The 18,518-nt window shown below is 38.6% G+C and overlaps 1 protein-coding gene across 1 annotated transcript in view; it reads right to left on the bottom strand.

The window, feature by feature from the left end:
* dap.L (death-associated protein L homeolog) overlaps positions 1 to 18,125 on the bottom strand; it is a 56,827-nt gene extending 38,702 nt beyond the window's left edge. Inside the window, exons 1-2 of the mRNA XM_018267642.2 lie at positions 17,904 to 18,125; positions 1,077 to 1,182 (exon numbers count right to left, since the gene is read on the bottom strand). Of these exons, the coding sequence (XP_018123131.1) occupies positions 1,077 to 1,182; positions 17,904 to 17,958 (161 nt within the window). The 5' untranslated portion in view covers positions 17,959 to 18,125. The remainder of the gene's footprint in view (positions 1 to 1,076; positions 1,183 to 17,903) is intronic.
* Positions 18,126 to 18,518: the final 393 nt, after the last annotated feature.

Below are 18,518 nucleotides of genomic sequence, written 5' to 3' on the forward strand. Positions count from 1 at the left end.
GATCGCGCCTCAGGGGCCACTCGTTCCCCACTTCTGCTCGTTGCCTAGGAGCTGGGGGACGAGTTTGAACGGAGCGAGCGGCTTTTTTAGCCACTCCTCCGTTCAGAAAATGCAGGCAGCCAGCAGCAGAGCACGTATATTTTGCGTGCCTGCTGCTGCATTGGGTCCTGATGAAGGGTGGGTGTTCCCCCACGAAACGTTGATGTTTGGTGGCTGAATAAAAGGGGATAATCCCCGACTGCACTAATCGGTGTGTGTGCGGATCCGTTTCTTTTACACATTTGCTGCTGCATTGGGGCCCCTGGGCGATCGCGACCCAGGGGCCCATTTTCCCTGCCGAGGCTTGTTGCCTAGGGGAAGCTGCCAGGGACACTAAGAACGGAGCGAGCGGCTTGTAAAGCCACTCCTCCGTTCTGAAAGTGCAGGCAGCAGCAGGGCACATATGCTGCATGTGCCTGCTGCTGCATTGGGGCCCCTGGGCGATCGCGACCCAGGGGCCCATTTTCCCTGCCGAGGCTCGTTGCCTAGGGGAAGCTGCCAGGGACACTAAGAACGGAGCGAGCGGCTTGTAAAGCCACTCCTCCGTTCTGAAAGTGCAGGCAGCAGCAGGGCACATATGCTGCATGTGCCTGCTGCTGCCTTGGGGCCCCTGGGCGATCGCGACCCAGGGGCCACTTGTTCCCCGCCTAGGCTCGTTGCCTAGGGGCTGGGGAACAAGCAGGAACGGAGCGAGCGGCTTTACAAGCCGCTCCTCCGTTCCCAAGTCTGCAAATTCTGCAGAACGTAGAATCTACGATCTGTGGCATTTCAAGTTACTTTGCTACAGAACATAGATTCTACTATCTGTGGCATTTAAAGGGTTAAATAGAGGCCCAATGTGCACTTCCTGGAATAAGATAGAAACTAGAAAACTGCTAAGAACAGAAAATGAATATAAGTTGTAAAAGTGCTCAACCTTAATTTTTTTTGTGTTTAGATATACTCTAAACATTTGTCTCCCAATGCTTGAACTATGAAAAACCCAATCATTATTATGAAGTAAGGACAATGTAAAGTTCTTTGAGAAATGTACTTACACTATGCCACTTTCCCAGTTCTCTTCATCTTTATCTTTGTCTTCCTTAGTTTCTGCATGAGGTGAGTGAGGATGTTTCTGCACTATCCTCATCCCACCAGCCTTCACTGAAAAACATAAAATGACAGTCACAGATTATATAATTTTTCAACAACTTCATTTTAAGTACAATATCCCACTGCAGAACAAGTACAGTAGACTGAACTGATATACATGGCAGAAATGCCTTTCACTTGGATTAGCAAAGCACTGTTAATGCAAATTTTTAAAAATGATTTCCTTTTTTTCTTTATTAATAAAAAAGTACCTTGTACTTGATCCAAACTAAGATATAATTAATACTTATTGGAAGCCTATTGGGTTTATTTTATGTTTACATGATTTTCTAGCATACCTCCCAACTGTCTAGTTTTTAGAGGGACAGTCCCTCTTTTGACAGCTCAATCTGCTGTCCCTTATTTGTAGTGGAAAGTCCTGTTTTTCTCTGCACTGAACAGCCAGAAAAAGAAAGAAAGTTTCTAACTTAATTGACTTTTGGCAGAGAGCCCAGAACAGCAACAACAGAAGATAAGATACATTTGTAACTATTCGAATGTATCTAGATAAGCAATCTAGATAAGCAAATAAGTAATTGTAAATATAAGATAACAGGTCCCTTGGGAAAAGTTAGACTCACAGCTTAAAGGGCAACTCACCTTCATTAGCAGAACTGTAATAACAAACAATTTTGTAAAATGAACATGGTAATTAGGGGGTGTTGCCACAAAAATGGGCAACTTTTTTGTCCCTCTTTTTATTTCCAACATGTTAGGAGGTATGTTTCTAGTACAATAACATAGTGACTTGGGTTGGAAAAAAAAGACACAAGTTCAACCTTTTATATCTGTGTATAACCTGCCTGTCAGTTGATTCATAGGAAGGCAAAAAACCCTTCTGATGCCTCTCTAATGTGTGCCAGGCGTGTCAGCACAGGGCAAGGATTCTTACCTTGCCTTAGGAATATCTACACCTAGTGAGATACATTGTGCATATATTTAGGCATTTAGTCGGTACTTACTTAGGTAGACTTAAGGTATGAGGATCCAAATTATGGCAAGATCTGTTATCCGGAAAGCCTCAGGTCCTTAGCATTCTGGATAACAGGTCCCATACATTTACATTACATTCACAATGATATTTTAAGCAATGACGACCAATATGACTAATGGATATAATCATCTCAAACTTGCATAAAAATAAAAACTTCTCCATGCAAAACTGCATGCAAGCAAAAAGACTTTTTCTGGCATGGGTAGGCCGATTTATCGAGTTTGAGGGAAAAGAAATGCCAATAAAATACTTGCGTTTTTTTTCTCGAACAGTAGCTCATTTAAGAATATGTGGAATTCTCTCCCTGACTCAGTTTTGCTGGCTGATACATTAGATAACTTTAAGAAGGGTCTGGATGTTTTTTGTTTTTTTTTAGCAAGTGGGGGAATACAGGGTTATGGAAGATAGCTCAGTACTAGTACAAGTTGATCCAGGGAATGGTCTGATTGCCATTCATGTCCTCTTGCTATTTAAAGGGATACTGTCATGGGAAAAAATGTTTTTTTCAAAATGAATCAGTAAATAGTGATGGTCCAGCAGAATTCTGCACTGAAATCCATTTCTCAAAAGAGCAAACAGATTTTTTTATATTCAATTTTGAATTCTGACATGGGGCTAGACATATTGTCAATTTCCCAGCTGCCCCAAGTCATGTGACTTGTGCTCTGATAAACTTCAATCACTCTTTACTGCTGTACTGCAAGTTGGAATGCTATTACCCCCCTCCCCCCCCCAGCAGCCAAACAAAAGAACAATGGGAAGGTAACCAGATAACAGCTCCCTAACACAAGATAAAAGATGCCTGGTAGATCTAAGAACAGCACTCAATAGTAAAAACCCATGTCCCACTGAGACACATTCAGTTACATTGAGAAGGAAATACAGCAGCCTGCCAGAAAGCATTTCTTTCCTGAAGTGCAGGCACAAGTCACATGACCAGGGGCAGCTGAGAAATTGACAAAATGTCTAGCCCCATGTCAGATTTCAAAATTGAATATAAAAAAATCTGTTTGCTCTTTTGAGAAATGGATTTCAGTGCAGAATTCTGCTGGACCAGCACTATTAACTGATTCATTTTGAAATTTTTTTTTTCCCATGACAGTATCCCTTTAAGTCTGCTTCCTGTCTAGGATCTTGTTGAAGGTGATGTATGTTTCCTGCAGAACAAAAACAAAATCCGAAAAAAAATCAGGCTTTTCAGGAAAAAGCCAGAACAAATTGAGCAATTCGGAAACTCAGAAAAAAATCATACGATTTGGATTTTTGCTTGATTTTTTTGTGTTTGTCCCCAATCCAATAAAATAGTGACCTTATAAATAAGGTCCAATCGTGGATTCTAGTTTGATCGGCTTTAAGGGCACCTATCACGGCCAAAATCAAACACATATTAAGAATCGAACCAGTAAAACCTAAACATGTTTAATCAAACTACATATATAGTTTTTTTTTTAAAAAAACTGCAGGTTTAAAAAATCCCTTACTTTATCAAATGGGTTGTTTCACTGAGGGAGTCCATACTGAGACTATAAGAGAGACAATAACATGCAAATTTTAGGAGCATGCTCAGATTGTAGCACTGCCTTGAGCATTCTACCCAGAATGCCTAGCTTTAGTAAATTCCTCCACTAGAAGTATCATGAGATTTCCCTTTCTTGTCCCCTGCTGGTGATGTTATTATGCAAATAAAGGGCACTTGCCGGTACTAAGTTCCACAAGGTGGCAACACTACTGAACAGCATCTAACACAGAGGTTTGGCTGATTTGAAAATAGCTTAGAAGGTTTTATAAGCAACAAAGGAATTTCAACTGAGCATGTACGAGATTTCAGAGCTACAGTTGGCTGGGAAGATATAGGTAGGAGGGGCCAGTGAAATCCAAGATGCCTGCCTCAGCTAGAACTGCAGTGGAGATAGGGGAGATCTTGCAGAAGGAATAGTGAGCTGATGATTTATATTATACAAATAATTCTAACTGTTTTAAAAACCAGATTTTCTTGAACATTCACATAGTATATTTACTTAGTAAATGATTTTAGTTATAATTGGTGCCCTTTAAAATAATCAGAAAAATTTGGACTTGATATAATAAGGCCCACAGTGTCACAAAGGCACGTTTGAGCGATGATACGATTTGAGTGTTTTAGCGGAGACAATTCTCAGTATTGTCTAGGGTATATTCTGGTGTTTTGCAGCATTGACAAATCATAGATGACAAGTAGCAAAATGTGTCATTGCCCTTAGGGGTCACATCATCTTCTTCCGTTCAACAATACTAACAAAATTGGTAACTCATAAATGTGAATTTAAGACTCACATTTCCAAAATTAAAAGATGAAGAGAACTGGGAAAGTGGCATAGTGTAAGTACGTTTCTTAAATACCTTTACCTTGGTCCTTATTTCATAACAATTGTGACTTTTGCAGTTCAAGCATCCACTCTACAATTGTGTCTTTCTTAGGCATTATAAATGCAGAATGCTTTAGCATCTCTTGCTGATGTTTCGGTAGATAATCGCTAGAGATTAGAAGGTGACAATATCCTTGACTCCTAACCAATCGCCATATTCACTGAGCTAAATGATACACATTTTGTATGTCTGGAAAACTACAGCTACAACTTTAAAAGACAGTAGCAGTGCCAACCACTGGAGGGGATACTTAAAGGGCAAGTCAACCCCAAAACAAAATGACAAACAAGCTTATTAACAGACCTGATTTTTCTGGGGAAGAAAGACTTTTGCAACTTTGTTTGAAAAATACCAACCAGGAGTTAAGCAAATGTTGCTTTCAATAGCAATTGTATTTACAAATAACTTTAAAAGCACTGAAATGTTTTAATAAATGTGTATTGGAAAGATGCTTACAATTACTGTATGTTTTGTTTTATTAGGTACATTTGTATTTTGGTGTTGATGTGCCTTTTAAGTGGGTGGCAAATATAGCATGACTGGCAAATTGGCAGTTCCAGTTCAAGCAAATTGATATTTCTATTTGAACGATATATGATCTATATGACCATTATTACAGGCAGTTCTTGGCTTATATGTGCAGTAGAGCACATTCCAAATTTAGGTTCATGGGAGGCAGCAGGTGTTAAAAGGGGTTGTTCACCTTCTAGACTTTTTTCAGTTCAGCTGTTTTCAGATAATTCACCAGAAAAAAAAAATACTTTCATCAATTGCTTTCCATTTTGTTTTTTATTTTCTGCGTTTAAAATGTTCCAATCTCTAGTGTTTCCGTCTGCAAGCTCAGTAATCCAGGTGCAGAGTCTTAACAGTTACCAATTTGTTGCATTAGTTGGTACAGCAGCATCTGTGAAATATTTGCAACTGTTTTTATCAGTTATAACAGCTGCTGTCTTTCATTAAACTCAGGGATTCTGTTCAGCAGGGTCAAAGATAAGAAATCTATCAACGTATCTATCAATTTAACCAAACCAAAGGGACTGCTCCAAGCTCACGTTCCCCTAAAGCTATTCCTCTGCTCCTTATTGGGTGCTCCGCCCACAGCTCATACACACATCAAACCAAAGGAAGGATGGCACTCCGGTTAAGGAAAAAGCAGGTTTATTGCATTATCCTACAGGAATCATATGTCTTACGTGTTTGGGGAATCAATCCCTTAATCATAAGCAACCTATGATTAAGGGATTGATTCCCAAAATGCGTAAGTGCTGTCTTTCCTTTGTTTTGATGTATCTATCAATTTAGAACAGTTTACAGAGTCGGTGACCCCCTCCCAGAGATGCTTTAGAAAAAATATTAAAGGAGAACTCCGGCCTCCAAAAAAAATTTGATAAAGAGGCCCACATAACACAGAAACCCCTAATATATCCATAACAGTTAACGGTTTCTTCAAAAAGTATGAATAAATGCCATTTTCTATGCTGAAACTCAGCTGGTTAACAGTTCTTCTCTTTCTGCATCATTTGAAATCCTGGCAGGGAAGGGGGGACTAAAACACTGATGTTACAAATTGTAACAACTTCTCCACAAATTACAGACAGCATACAGGAGCTACATAACCCAGAATGCATTTCACTGTGATGTTCCTGTCCTTATTGAAATCATGTGTGCAGGGAATTGTGGGGTTTGGAGGATGCATCCTTAGGACAGATGGCTGTTGATACAAAGTAACAGTAGTAAGCCAGCTCAGCAAAGTAGTCAGACAGATCAGCAGGAGAGCAGGGAGCTAGGCTTAGGGAACTGTTCCAAACCATTAAAAATCATGAAACGTCTGCATATTTTTTAATTGATGTATATTGCAAAGTTGCTTGAAAATATGTTTACTTTTCAAAAAGCTCAAGTTATGTTTTTGTGGAGTTTCCCTTTAAGAAGGTGAAAAATTTAAAAATCTGCATATACCGTAACTGAACTGAAAAAAGGAAGGTGTTGAAAGGTGAAGAAAAAAAAGAAGTAAAATAAATGTTGCACGAAAAAAAAAACAATTGACTTCAATGCATTTAGCAATTTTTTTGCTATTTCGTAAATTTTCGGTAAAGCAAAATGGGTCTGATTTGTCCATGACTATACAAGTATATAATCCATACCCTTTCTATACTTTTGTAGCTAGTATTTGTGATACTGGCTGTTTTGGACATATTACATGACTGCAAACAAATTTCCAAGATGCAACAACAACATTTATTTCCCCTGGAGCCATAAAAACACTGCAGATACAGGAATATTTTGAGAGGTGGATAGGGATGGGCGAATTTTTTCGCCTTGTTTCGCCGCAAAAATGACGACAATAGACTTGTATGGAGCTGTGCCCATAGACTTTAATGGGCGTCGGCAACATTTCGCCGGCAAATTTTTGGCGAAACGGGTCAAATTCGCCCATCCCTAGAGGTCGACAATTTGCAGTTGATGCCTTAGGTACAACCATTTTCACAGGTGCGCAGTTTACAGCCAACTATTCCCACCATGATTTGACTGTTGGAGGGCTGCTTGATTGTTTAACAAAATCAGATACAGATCCCTTTGCATGAGAACCTGGCTGAGTGAGTGTATTTTTGTACATTTTTGTGTGTATCATGCTTTTATCTCAGCAGCATTATCTTACAGCTGTATCTAGTATAGGTAAATCTAAAAACAACTGGACTTGCTGAGTAATCAATGAAGACGTTTCACTACTCATCCGAGCAGCTTCTTCAGTTCAACTGACTGGTGTGGGAAATTCTCGGCATATAAACTCTTCCACTAATCCAATCACAATGGCACATTGTAACTCTTCAAAGAGGTGACATCTGAAGAAATTCACAGGTGTTAATTCTGCGTAGTTACTGTGATAGGATTATCCAATATGTCATGCAACTCCTAAAAAACAGGTGTTACTTGTGAGAGTTGCATGAATGGATGTGTGAAGTGTTCTGAAACCGCCGGGGTACAGATGTTAGAACAGCATTGTATGTAGCAGACAGGTGGTGTTGAAGGCCCCCGCATCTGTTCAGGGATGGTTTCTCCACCTTGACATGAAGCGTCTCTTTCACGCCTCGTTCAACCAGCAGTCTTCTTTATCCAAGATTTGGACCTTGCTATCTTCAAATGAGTGTCCCTTGTCTTTTATTTGTAGAAAGACAGCAGAGTTTTGCCCTGTAGAGTTCACCCTCCTATGCTGAGCCATTTGCTTGGAGAGCAGTGGTTTTGTCTCCCCAAAGTGCACTCCTCGCTACACTGGACTCCGTATACCACATTGCTTTGTTTTTCTTTTGGTGTTGGATCCTTTAGGTGTACCAGTTTTTGTCTCAGTGTGTTGTTAGGTTTGAAAAACACAGGGACGTGGTGTTTATTGAAAATCCTCCTGAGTTTCTCTGACACTCCAGCTACATATGGGATGACTATGTTTCACTTACTATGTGTCTCCGGGCAGTTATTTCTATTGGTGTTCCTGTTGGGCTTGGTTGCTGCTGTTTATACAAAGGCCCAGCATGGGTAGCCACACACTTTCAAAGCTCCTCTAAGTTGTTTTTGCTCTTTGTCTTTGGACTCTGTATCAGTTGCCACACATTCCGCCTTGTGGTGCAGAGTTCTAATGACACCCAGTTTGTGTTCCAGCTGATGGTGGGAATCCATCAACAGATATTGATCCATATGAGTGGGTTTCCTGTATACTTCCGTCTTCAAGTTACCCCCCTCTTGGATGCATATCAAACAGTCCAAAAAGGCAAGTTTGTTCTCATGGACATCTTCCCTTGTGAACTTGATGTTATTGTCCACTGAGTTAATGTGTTCTGTAAAGGCCGCCACTTCATTGGATCTGATTTTAACCCAAGTGTCATCCACATATCTGAACCAGTGACTCAGTGTAGTCCCCTGGAAAGTAAGTAAGGCCCTCCTTTCCACTTCCTCCATGTACAAGTTTGCTACAATGGGAGAGACTGGAGAACCCATTGCACAGCCATGTTTCCTTCTATACAAAATGTTCCTGTACTTGAAGTATGTGGTGTTAAGGCACAAATCTAGCAAAAAACATACTTGGTTGGGACAGAGCTTCGTTCTGCTGCTGAGGGTGTTATCTTGTTGCAGTCAATTTCTTACAGTCTCAATTGACTCTGTAGTAGGTATACATGTGACATCATATGATACCATTGTTTCTTCTGCCTCTAGTGTAATGCCGTGAACCTTGGTTACGAACTCTTTGGCATTCTGGATATGATGCACTGTATTGCCTACCAATGGGGCTAAGATGTTAGCTAAGAATTTTGCAATGCTGTATGTCACTGAATTTATGCTGCTGACAATGGGTCTTAGTGGGGCTCCTTCTTTGTGTATCTTGGGAAGTCCGTATAAGCATGGTGTGGCTTCTCTGGGGTACAGGCGGTGGCTTTCTCCTTTTCAAGTTGTTGTAGGCAACCGATCACCTTTTTCTTGTAACCACTGGTTGGGTCTTTCCTTAAGGGTTCATATTTATTGCTATCACTGAGTAGAGTGGTCATTCATGCAACTCTCACAAGTAACACCTGTTTCTAGGAGTTGCATGACACATTGGATAATCCTATCGCAGTAACTACACAGAATCAACACCTCTGCAAATTTCTTCAGATGTCACCCCTTTTAAGAGTTACAATGTGCCATTGTGATTGGATTAGTGGAAGAGTTTATATGACGAGAACTTCCCACACTAGTCAGTTGGATTCGGATAAGTAGTGAAACGTCTTCATTGATTACACAGCAAGTCCAGTTGTTTTTAGATTTACCTATACTAGATATACCATGACCTGGATGAATGAAAATCGTCATAGTCATTTTACAGCTGCTGTCCTATAGGCCCAAGTCTTGCTAGTAATCTGACTTGGATTGGGTGCTCTCAGATCCATTTAATCAACCATATTATTTAACTCTGGATATCAGCACAGGAATAATATTGAAAGGAAGCAAATACAGTAATAGGCAAAGCAGTGTCTACATACCCAAATCAATTGCTGGCACAACTGCTAAGCCAAAAGCCTGATATTACAACAGATAACTCCTAATATCTTTATAATGGCTTCAGAATGTAAGCTTTTGTGAAAGTTAAATCTTGTAATCGTTTATAATACAGACTTTATCTCCAGCACTAGTAGGGGTTTGTATTTAGGGAACAGTGATCATAAAGTATCATTTAAGATAACAAGAGTTCAGCTCTATGATTGCCAAACAACTTAATTTTCTAGATTTTTGGTAAAATCTAGCATGGTGCCAAGAGTTTGGCAAATAGCTAATGTAGATCCATTATTTAAAAAGAGATTTCTTTCTCAGCCTGGAAACTATGGGCCAGTTAGTTTGAAATCAGTGTTAGAAAAGCTTCTCAAGGGGGATTTAGTGAAAAGATACTGGAATATATTTCAAACCACCATCTATGTGTCAGCATGTACAATAGACCTTCAAAAAAACAAATTAATTGCATACTATAAGGATGTGAGCAGATGCTAGACATTGTTGTGTCAATGGATGTGATCTACTCAGATTTTGTTAAAGTATTTAACACAGTACCACACGGAAGGTCACCGATTTAAGGAATATTGGCACAGAACATAATATTTGTACTTAGATTGAGAACTGACTGAAAGATACATCACAAAGGGTTGTGGTGAATAGTCAGCTGTTAGTGGAGTACCTAAGGGGTATTGCCTTAGTCCTTTGCTTTTTATAATTAGTTTATTCATGACTCTGAGGTTGGCATTGTAAGTATGGTTTCTATTTTCTGCTATTGATAACACATTGTGCGAAACTATACGTTCCATGCAGGACGTTGCTGTATTTTTCAGAGTGGTTTAACTAAATTGCGGAACTTATTGGTAGTGCATTGGGGCCTTCTTTAAGGAACAGTAACACCAGATATTTTTAACATGAATATCTCTTCTCTAAAATACAGCAATTATTTCATCTGGTTTTTTTTTAATAAACTTATATCAATACATGTTAACCAGCTCTTTACATTATTACCAAAAAGGGCAACCGGGAACCATACTGTGTACAGAGACTCTATGTGCATATTCTCCTTCTCCCTGGTCCTGACTTCTGGTTCAATCCAGAAGTCAATTCCTGCAGTCTTTTGAGTAAAGAACTTCAACATCTGCCTACCTAGCTAGCATTTAAATTTGGTGTTGGGGTGTGAGTAGCAGATTTTATTACAGTGTCTTTTTTCAACCTAACTTACTATGTAAAATATGCATGGTAACCTTATTACTGTGAAGCTCATGTATGGTACAATCGCCAAGCACCCACAAGTGGTCAGTGAAAATTCTAGCTGTATTCTGCAGGAATGAACTTCAGAAGCACGCTTTGGGTGAGAGAGCCATGGGAAGATAAATAGGACAGAGACACCTAGGGGTCATTCAAAATAACACAAACTCTCTACTCAGCTTCCCATCAGTGTAAATCAGCATACAGCATCAAGTATGTAAGAAATGGGGCACAATTTACAGACAGGGGGGTTTAAATAGATATGGCTGGTCCTTTAATTGAGAAGGATTTGGGTATTTTTGTGGATAAAATACTGTACCTCTAGACAGTCCATCAGTCGCTACTAAAGCAAATAAAGTACTGTCTTGCAATAAAAAAAGGGCACTGACTCGAGGAATGAAAATATAATATTGCCTTAATGCTTCATCTTCCTTATGCAGTGCCTTTTAGGACCAAGGATTTAAATGAGCTGGAAAGAATGCAGAGAAATACAATTAAACTGGTAAAAGGAATAGAGTAATTATTATGAACAGCAAGGGAAGCCCCTGCCTTACTTCCCCTGCCATGTAAAACTTAATTAGCTTTGTTTGTTTCCCTGTAGAGCAGTCGGCGATAGTCGACTAGGCAGTCGGTGGAGATTTGTATTGAATTTTATTTTTGCCTTTACATCCCCTTTACTGTTTCCAACTCCAGCTGCAGGGACAAAGATCATGGAGTCAGATTTAAACATATAAACTGGGATTCTATTTGGAGGATTGTTTTGCTGCAACCACTGGTTCTGCAGAGTTGGAGAAAGTTTGTATTAAATATTACAAAAACTATGAAATCCACATTAGATTACATGACAACACAGGACCCAGTGCAGTCTGTCTATTCTGATTATTATTAAGTCTTGCTGTATTGGCTGATATTATTATATGCTGTTTTTATAATTTATGACAACCCCTAAACAGCCCAGACCACACTGAGCATGTGCACAGTCTTCGTCTTGCAAAGATGTTTAACAAAGTTACAAGATTGTGACCCCCTGTGGCCAACTTTGAAAGCAGAAATCTTTTGTTTGATTAGGCTTGTTGTTAAGAAGTTCATGTTTATTTTTAGTATACAAAATACAGCATTTCTAGCCTTATTCTATTTTAGACTTTACTTCCTCTTTAAATGGCCTCCTAACATGGTCACTTAGAGCATTTTTTGGCCCTTTGCTGCTCAACCCAATTCCTTTTATGGAAATTGCTTGAAATAAAATACTATATGAGCCAATTACAGCTTGTTTATTATTGTTCCCCAAACTTTATATTACCCATGAGCCCCATGACAAAAGTCACTAGGGGTGCCAAATAAGGGCTGTGATTTGGTAGTCTCTATCAGGACTGGCAGCCTACAGGAGGCTCTACTTGGCCATACACCTAGTTTTTATACAATCAAAACTTGCCACCAAGCCTCAAATCCAAAAATGCACCTGTTTTGTGGCCACTGGTGATTACTGCTCTAAAATGTCACTAAATATAATGACACACATAGTGCACTGTCTGCCCTTGTCACCATTCCTTATTTTATGGCAAGTGTCATGACTGAATAATACAAATTCATAGCAAAAATGCTCAAAAAATGTATTGTATGCACCAGTCAGGGCACTTGCCATTTAATGACATAAGGAAAGGTAACAGACAGGCAGGGTAACAGCAGAAGTCAAAACACACTAGCAGTTAAAACACACTATTGGGGGAATGTAGTAAAAGTCGCAAAGAGCAAAACAATTTGCACAAATAAGAATTAATATTTGCAATGTAATACTCTTCTGTTATTACATTGCGAATTTTCATTGTGCATTGTGAATTTTCATTGCGCATTGCCCACTTAAGAAGTGTTTGAAGGTGTCGTAATCTTTTGGAGCAAACGTAACAGTAAGAAGTTTTATTACATTCACTGCGCACTGGCGCAAACTATACAATTAGCAAAACTTCTTCCACTGTCGGAAATGGTCGCTAAACAGTTTTCGGATTCGCAAAGGAAAATTTGTTAGCAATGGGGCATAACTTTTCTCATTGCGAATATTTTTTCCGTTACCGACTTTTATTACATTCCCCCATATGTGTCATTGGTGTCCCATAAGCAATTGCCTGGTCATAAAAATTACAGATACAGGGATTTTAAAAAAGATCTTTGTAGCCGTGGGCTTAAAGGATGTGGTTAACCTTTAAGTTAATTTTTAGGGGGTTATTTACTAAACTTTGAATTTATCTGGTCAGGCTTTTTGGGGCAAAAGCAATTTTTTTGTGGAAAAAAGAAAACTCACATTTTACTAAATTTATTATACCCCGATGATGCAAAAAGCACAAATCCGAAATCCCCAGACCTGTCGATGCCATGCATAAGTCAATGGAAGATGTCCCTTTGGCAATTGGAAGATATCATGGTCTGTGCTGGGTTTAGCCAGATAATCTGATAAATTCTGGGTTTTCTGGCAAAAACCTGGAAAAATCTGATTCGGGAGAAAAGTCAGGAAAAATATAGTATGATTTGGGTTTTTGCCAGATTTTATCGAGTTTTTTACTAATCCAATTTATTTGAGTTATTTTATTACTAAAGAAGGGAAAATTAGGAATGGGAGTTTGGTTGAGCTTTTTTTATTGAAACAATGAGATGTATTGTTATTGCTACTTTTTACTTGTCTTTCTATCCAGGCCCTCTCCTATTCATTTTCCAGTTACTTACTCACATCACTGTATGTTTGCTAGGGTAATTTGGACCTTAGCAACCAGATTGCTAAAATTGCAAACTGGAGAGCTGCTGAATAAAAAGCTAAATAACTAAAAAACACAACTAAAAATGAAAACCAAATTGTCTCAGAATATTACTCCCTACATCATACAAAAAATTAATTGAAAGGCAATCAACCCCTTTAATGTGCTAGCTGCTAGATGTAAAACGTATCAACTTCATGGTTATCTGTTAATCCGTGTATACCATAGCAAGAAGAATTTTGCTTTAAAGTTTTAAACCAAAAATATCTTGTCCAGGATGTGGCATCCTTGCAACACGATCTTGACAAACTGGCAATCTGGGCAGCTAAGTGGCAAATGAAATTCAATGTTGATAAATGTAAAGTCGTGCACCTGGGATGTAAGAATATCCAAGCCACTTATACCCTTAATGGGACTGCACTAGGAAAATCCATTATGGAAAAGGTCCTTGGAGTCCTTGTAGATGATAAACTTGGCTGTAGCAAGCAATGCCAGTCAGCAGCATCAAGGGCAAATAAGGTCTTGAGTTGTATTAAAAGGGGCATAGAGTCACAGGAGGAGGGGGTCATTCTTCCACTGTATAGAGCACTTATAAGGCCCCATCTAGAATATGCCGTACAGTTTTGGTCTCCATCACTCAAACAGGACATTATTGTATTAGAGAGAGTACAGAGAAGGGCAACTAAGCTGGTAAAAGTTATGGAAAATCTTAGCTATGAGGAAAGACTGGCCAAATTGGGGATGTTCACGCTGGAGAAGAGGCGCTTAAGGGGTGATATGATAACTATGTATAAATATATAAGGGGATCGTATAATAATCTCTCTAATGCTTTATTTAACAGTAGATCTTTCCAGCTGACACAAGGTCACCCATTCCGATTAGAAGAAAAGAGGTTCCGCCTAAATATTCGGAAGGGCTTTTTTACAGTAAGAGCTGTGAAGATGTGGAGTTCTCTCTGAATCAGTTGTACAGGCTGATACATTAGATAGCTTTAAGAAGGGGTTGGATTGCTTTTTAGCAAGTGAGGGAATACAGGGTTATGGGAGATAGCTCATAGTACAAGTTGATCCAGGGACTAGTCCGATTGACATTTTGGAGTCAGGAAGGAATTTTTCCCCATCTGAGGCAAATTGGAGAGGCTTCAGGTGTTTTTTTTTTTTTTTTTTGCCTTCCTCTGGATCAACTAGCAGTTAGGCAGATAAAAAAAAAAAAATAACTAAAAGGTTGAACTTGTAGACGTGTGTCTTTTTTCAACCTTACTTACTATGTTACTATGAGGACACGCTAGGATGAATAATGGATGTATGTAATGGCTGTATAATGGATATAATTAAGTCATGTTTGGGAACGGCAGATCAGTGGCACACACTTCCACATCTTACATGCTAAAAACACAAATAATCTATCCTAGGATATTATTCTAGGGGTGCAGCTTTATATTGTATACAAATCTTAACAGCTTTTATTTTGCTTTAATGTACAAAACTCAATAAAATGTATAAAACTGTTTTAACAGTACAAGCTTTTTTTGAGGCAGAGTGTTTATTTATGCTTTTTGTCAAGAAACAGAAAATGTAAAAAATAACCCCTAAAATAGTGCAAGATTTTTGTTAGGGCTCTAACACACAGGCCTTTGTGTGTATTTCATGAATGTTTGAGATGCAGATTTGAGTGCATGTAACACATGAGATAACAGATTCCATCTACTCAGTTGGATTGTACCCACCAGCATCTAAATCTCCATGTGAGCACAGTTGCATTACAATTCACAGCATGCTACATTTCTGTGTTATATGAGGGTTCACAATACAATAAAATGGCATGCTGAAATCACTAAAAAAACACAAAGAAAAAAGGGTTTGCGTGTAAGATGCCATATTTATTTTTCCAATACTTGAAAAACAGTATCGCCGTTATGCTACTGAACAGTAGCATCACAAGCACCAAGAGCTCCCCCCCGCATTTTTTTCAGAAACTTGTCACCACTCCTTTTAGAGACAAAGTCCAATAAACTGCAGCACACTGTCAAAGTGAATAGCTTTTCAGCAAGGTGATTTTATTGGCTCAAGACATATGAGCAGACAAAGTAAAATTATACACTGTTCTGTGTTAATGTGTTCTGGGTGGGGAAAATTGTGAGAGGCAGAAGATGTAGCCGAAAAGAAAGACTACTATACAGCATACCACTTGGTTGGGCTACTCTGTGACCCTGTGCCTGTATGGTAGTTACACCAATCTTACTGAAAAGTCTTGTGGTGCAATGCATCTATTAAGTTAGAGAAAAGATGATTAAACAATATACAACAGCTATAGGCAACTTTTTAAACTTGTATATGCACCTATTCTTGCAAAACTGTTTTTAGTTTTTAGCCACAAAAACATTATAGTTTTAGAAATGTCCTTTTTTTTAAGCAATTTTTTTTTATTTTATAATTATTGGAGTTCTAAGCTAAAGTTGTACAGGTATAGGATCCATTATCTGGAAACCCATTATCCAGAAAGCTCAGAATTATAGGAAGGCCATCTCCCATAGAGTCTGTAATAAACAAATAATTCTAAATGACTTCTCTTTTCTCTGTAATAATAAACAGTACCATGTTATTGATCCCAACTAAGATATAATTATTCCTTATTGGAAGCAAAACAATCCTATTGGGTTTAAATACTTTTTAATTGATTTTTTTAGTAGACTTAAGGTATGGAGATCCAAATTACAGAATGATCCATTATTCGGAAACCACAGGTCCCGAGTATTCTGGATAAAAAAAAACACACAAAAACAATGTGACATATGGATGTTCAACACCCAGATTTTCAGTAACTTTAGTAGCTAATAAAGGATGCTTGTAGCTGTAGTTCATAGACATGGTTGCAATGGCTGCATGCCTTATGGGACTTAAAGTTAATTTACTTTTGCAGTGATTCTTGTTGTTCAGAACAAAAAATGGGGTTAGGTTGGCTCTCCATGATCTAAATAACGGAGATAGTGCATTGGAGGCCTGTAATGTAAATAAGCCACATACTGTAATGAACTGCTGTGTTCTCTGTGACAATAGTGTTTACTAATCACTAGATTCTTTGTTTATTCTCTCTTAAGGGGAGGGCACACATAATGGTTTGTCATCAACATTATATATCCTCCAGCACCTGGGACTTTCCGGATAATGGATCTGTACTACAACGGACAACAGTGAAAAGATATTCTGAGACAATTTGCAATTGGTTTTAATTTTTTATGACTTTTGAATTATTTAGCTTTTAATTCAGCATCTCGCCACTTTGCAATTTCAGCAGTCTGGTTTCTAGGGTCCAAATGGCCCTAGCAACCATGCACTGATTTGAAGGAGACTGGAATATGAATAGGAGAAGGTCGGAACAGAAAGATGAGGAATAAGCAGCAATAACAATACATTTGTAGTGACCCCTATTTGAAAGATAGAAAGGATCAGAAGAAGGCAAATTATTCAAAAACTATAAAAAAGAAAAAATGAAGGTCAACTGAAAAGTTGATTAGGATCGGCCATTCTATAAAATTCTAAAAGTTAAATTAAAGGTGAACCACCCCTTCAATATATTACTCTGTGCCCCAAACAAACAAATATGGAGCAGTATTTCTTCTCCATTTTAGGTAAACAAAATATGCTGAAAATAACCCAATACCAGTTATACACTTTTTGGCCAATTTTATTTACATTCCCCTTTAGCTGATAACCCCCCTATGTTTTACACAGAACATACAATTGAAACAAGGTAAAGGAATTTATGAAGCATAGCAAATATGCTGGGCAGGTAAAGGAACAGCCAGGTTGCAAACATAGTACGATGTAATAAACTAATGGACGTAGATGAAGCAGGAGCTTGAGGAACACTGAGTAAACAGCTTTCATTTTATATACATCTGCTTGTAAATAGTTTAACAGGTCAGCTAATATTGATAATATTAACATAAATATCACTGAGAAAACCAAGAGCCACACTGTCGTTCAATGTACCATAAAAAATATTTTACAGTCCCTACTTTCTTTACTTGGGTGGTGTGTGTTTTGCCTGGGCACGTATGTTAACTGTTTGAAGTCAATACAGCAACAATTCTGCAAGGCTGCACGGCCCTGTGCTGATCCATCTTGCAACCAGTGAAGAATTCCTTGCGTGTATTCTGCTTCAGTTAAATCAAGGCTTACAGGTTTTGCAAATCACCTTCCCTACTAATCTGTCCAGCTGCTCTTTCAGCATATGGCACTGTTAAAATACGTCTCTCTCGGCCCAAGCACCTTCTCCCTCCTCCCAGTCCTGGCATTTAGTAAACAAAGCAAATTAAATCTGAATATACCAGCAGGAAGGTGACCGCCTTTGGTGTCCATTTTCTCTTTGGGAGGAGAAGACATGTCTTCTTTCTGTGTAAGGTTGTCAATTGCCAGCAACCCTCCAGAAACACTAAAGATACAGTAAACAGCAACTTGCTTGTGAACAGCTCACAGTCTCACATCAGCAGTTGATTTAATGCCCGCCCCATTTCCTTTTTTCTCTCCCTTCTCCTCCTCCTTCCTTTCTCAGAGAAGCAGAAAAAAAAACTGTTATAGAACTACACTCCCCACCATTCACTTAGTAGCCAAGCTAATGGGCGGGATATGGGAATTGTAGTTTCGGCAATAAATGCTTGCTTACAAACGCTGCTCTTGTCAACGTGGCTTCTAAAGCAGTGATTTTTTTCTTTAACATAACTTTATTGATAAATGACAACTCATGTAGGTGTTTATTCCAGGAAGGCATTTGATATCGTCTTTGGTACTAAGCAACAGATTTAACAACTTTAAACCATTTAACCATTCACTCACAGAGTTAACCTGTGAAGTAAGGGCCTGCTGCATCACATTATGTCTAAATAATTTTAAGACTTATTTATAAACGTGTGTATATTCTTTAATAAGGCCTACAATTCAATACA

Source organism: Xenopus laevis, chromosome 6L (genome assembly GCF_017654675.1).
Source record: "Xenopus laevis strain J_2021 chromosome 6L, Xenopus_laevis_v10.1, whole genome shotgun sequence".
Lineage (NCBI taxonomy): Eukaryota > Metazoa > Chordata > Amphibia > Anura > Pipidae > Xenopus > Xenopus laevis.